Genomic DNA, 3,629 nt, shown 5'->3' with positions numbered 1-3,629 from the left:
AACACTTTTTGAAAAAATAAAAAAAAATTAAAATTTTATCAGTGGGCCCCACTGTTTTGTGTGATCGGAAACTGTTGGACCCACTCTGTGCTACTCGACGGGGCGAGGATCCCAACTCCCACATGCCTCGGTGGTCTACCATTCGATCTACCATTCGATAAAGCTCCAATGTTGCGTAATTAATGTCAGTGTAACGTGAGGATGGAATAAAAAAAATATATTATACAAAATAAGTGATCGAGATTCCTAGTACGGACCACTCTAACATGGTGATTCGCAGCTGAATGGTGCGCATTTAAGTCCAACCCTTGCTAGACTACCAAACAAACACGCTTCTACCATTCTTGGAAATCGAAAGACTGTCGCATTCAAATTCAATACCCAACGTGACTCGTAGACTCAACGCGTGAGAGGCGGAGAAGAACACTTCTCCTAACTCTTAAGTCCTAACTGCCAATCGTTTGGTCTGAATCAATTCCAAACCTAATCCAAAATGAATTTCTGAATTCTACTGCCCAAAAAGAAAGATTTTCAGAATCTTAATGCTGGCTTGGAATTATCCTGGGAAAAAAGTTTTAAGTGTAATACACTAGTAGTCCTTTTCCTTCACAATGAAACACAAAAATCCTACCGTTTATTTTGCTTTTTCTACGGCTGTGACACTCAGGGATGAAGCACTGAAGGAATCGTACCTCAGAAACAAATCTGCAACGAAGAGACATGCGGTGAGTACGACGACGTCCTTCGCCGCACATTGTTTGTTAGACGCGCTGGGCGAACCGGTCTGTGGTCCATTGGACCAGTAGAGATAATTCAGCAATTCTCGCCCTTTCTCTCCAGTGAACCGGTCCGCCACAAATTTCTCCGGTTCAGAGAATACCTTATCGTCTCTCATTGCTAGGGTTTGGTAACCGCAGAGAAGCTCTCCCTTCTTGATCTCATACGAAGCTTCGTGCGAACTCAACACGAAATCCTTCCGAGCTCGTGCGTATTGGAACGGAACCGGTGGGCTGTACCTGAGTGACTCGTACACGAATGATTGAACGAGTTCCATATCTTTCACCGATTCAAAACTCAAATTCTGAGTTGACCCGCATTTGCCCTTCACTTCTTCCCTCAGTTTCTTCTGCAACCCTGTTTCATCGCTTGCCAGGGTACTTATCAATCCAGGAAAGAAAACGGAGAATCCACCAAACGCGTTGAAGCCGAGGATGAACAGCAAGTTGTGGATCGTTTCGTCTTCACTGAGGCCGAACTCGGTTTCCCCTCTCTGTATCACCTCTCTACCTTCCTTCTTCAAGAAATCGTAGAGTTTCTGATATCCAGAACTCACTAGTATGGACGGGAAAGCGAAGGAGTGGAGGAAGATCTCCTCAAGAGGCTGCAAAATTCCAATTTTTTGAGTTGGGATGAGCTGAAGCGCAAGCCATTTATCTAAATACGCGAATCCGTAGTCGTCGATCTCCGATGAACTCCTCGCATCGGCTCCTGCTAAGGTTTTGGTGAAAAACCGGAAAATGCACCTCTGTAATGGCACGAGCAAGCTTGCGCTCCCATTCTTGGCCAAATCCGCTTCGACCGTCCCCCACATGAGGTCCAGATAAGAGAGGAACTCAGAAACCCACACGCTCGAACTCCTCTTGAGGATGTCTAAGGAGAAATTCTTCAGCTGATCACGACAAAGATTTCTCATTTCTTAGTTCAATCGATTGACGATCGTCTCAGTTTTAAGTTTTTGACAGATTAAACTAATCAAACACATAGATAAGTGAGTACCTGAGTGTGTTTGGGTTCAGCAGTGTCGAGATAGACACCAACGCGAGTATTGCCGGTGAAGCTGAGGCTGGGCATGAAATGGCCAATAAGGATATCCTTCTTCTCCACGACATCCATGTCGAAGAGGTAAGAGAAGGCCTTGGTGTCGAGAACGGCGATGACTTTAGGGTCGACGCCGGTGAAGAAGGGAAAAGTGGGAGGAATATTAGCGCGAAACACAGTGCTTTTGTACTCGCTCGAACGCTTCCGGAAAAATGTCTCCGGTCCCTGAAACCAGAAGTAGTCAAGCCGATCTACGAACGGCCCAACCAAAGGAAGCCCGTAACTGCCTGGAATAGATCTGATCGGCAGTTGAGACGGCGCCGGAGAAGCTAAAGTCGTCGGAGTTACAGATGACGAAGACATTCTTGGTAATGAAGTCATCATCTGTGTCATCAAAGCCGCCATTAAAGCTACTCAGTTCTGATCGATTTTTTTTTTCTCCCTTTGCCTCTGTGATTTGCTTAGCTTTGTTCAGGCTTCAAGCGATCATTTCCAGTACATCTGAGCTTCCTTCATGAATTTGTGTCTGTATTTGCTGTGACTCCATGAGCAAATACAACAAGAGGTGATGAGACGAGTCGGCCTTTTTCGTGGGGTACGCATCTGCGTGGAGTCCCGAGGCCCATAATTAAAGCCCACGTTGTTTCAGTGATGATAAGTAAGCGGGACATTTTGGAGATTTTCTCCTCTCACTACAAGACACGTGGGCGAAGAAAAATCTCTACTTATCCGTGGAAGCAGGAACGGTCTTAATCCTACAAAGGTTTTCACTCTTTTAAGTTTCAGATTTTGCTTGGGCGCTGAGCATTGATGCTTAATTATGCAGCATCTTCGATCTGGACCGTCCAGTCCATTTTATAAAGTGTTAAAATCTACTTTTGCAATACGGACGGCTCGATCTCAATTGTAGACTGTGCGATGGTTGCACAGTACAGAAGCACGATCCTGAAGCTTTGGAGCTGAAGTGAAGCAAAGTCGTCCACCCACTGAAATATCATTTTAGAATGTCTGATGCGTCAAAGGTACATTCACTTAGTTCAGAGGACTTGAAATCCAACGTCCAGTCCCTTTTTTTCGGACTGAATCGATTTTGGTCGAATTCTTCAGTTTTAACCTAGAGGGTTCATGCGCAGAGTCAATATTTTGGGTGTGTAGTAGTTGGTTTCAAATCCAGGTAAAGGAGGAGAGTTGGGACGTCAGGTCAGCGGTCAGTATTGGAAAAAATCTAACAAAACATTTTTTCATGGATTCAATCTTATATAATAAATACTAAGCTAGGGTGTTCCCTGATCCTGGGTGTAGTAATAAGTAGGTAAGGATTAACTAGAGCGTCCCTGTAAGTAACGTGTCAATACGTGGATGCAATGATAAGTAGGCAAGAGTTTTCGCACCATGAATAAATGCGGGTAAAGAAATTAGTCAAAAAACGTAGATTAAATTGATATCTTGAAACATAGTATCTTTAACAGGTAAGAGCTTAGAATTAACCACATACCAATAATCTAACTACGTGAATGAGAAAATTTTCTCTCAATGCAAGTTAGAAGACTTTAAGCAATTGGAGAGTTCGTGGCCCTAAAAGATCAAGAAACTTTCTAATTATTTCAAGGCATGAAACCATTATTGTTTTATTGATAGTTTTCTTTTGAATTTATTGAGTTTTATTAAGGAAAAAAAAACCTAATGGTAATTAGGGTTTAAAGTTGATATACGTGCTTATTGAATTTCTATATAATCGGGTTTCTTCCTGGCATTTACTATGGAAATTACCACATCCGCCAAGGGCCAAGTTTCTATGGAAACTGCTACAT

The 3,629-nt window shown here is 43.1% G+C and overlaps 1 protein-coding gene across 1 annotated transcript; it reads right to left on the bottom strand.

Annotated features, from left to right (window-relative positions):
* Positions 1-327: 327 nt before the first annotated feature.
* On the bottom strand, positions 328-2,429 carry HPL1 (hydroperoxide lyase 1). The gene is made up of 2 exons (XM_089169361.1): positions 1,777-2,429; positions 328-1,669 (listed from the first exon to the last, which is right to left on the bottom strand). The coding sequence occupies exons 1-2, from the start codon at positions 2,221-2,223 to the stop codon at positions 635-637; spliced, it is 1,482 nt and encodes a 493-aa protein (XP_089025487.1). The 5' UTR covers positions 2,224-2,429; the 3' UTR covers positions 328-634.
* Positions 2,430-3,629: the final 1,200 nt, after the last annotated feature.

This window comes from Hakea prostrata, chromosome 9 (assembly GCF_041222555.1).
Source record: "Hakea prostrata isolate BN-2017 chromosome 9, UWA_Hpros_2, whole genome shotgun sequence".
In the NCBI taxonomy this organism is placed as follows: domain Eukaryota; kingdom Viridiplantae; phylum Streptophyta; class Magnoliopsida; order Proteales; family Proteaceae; genus Hakea; species Hakea prostrata.
Note: the sequence above shows the minus strand (reverse complement) of the source record. Positions and strands in the feature narration are given on the sequence as shown.

What these genes read in the sequence shown, in the direction of transcription:
- HPL1 (XM_089169361.1), bottom strand. Translation starts at nt 2,223, where the DNA reads ATGGCGGCTTTGATGACACAGATGATGACTTCATTACCAAGAATGTCT. An exon ending in CTGAACCCAAACACACTCAG is followed by an intron (nt 1,670 to 1,776) that starts GTACTCACTTAT and finishes TGTCGTGATCAG; the next exon opens with CTGAAGAATTTCTCCTTAGA.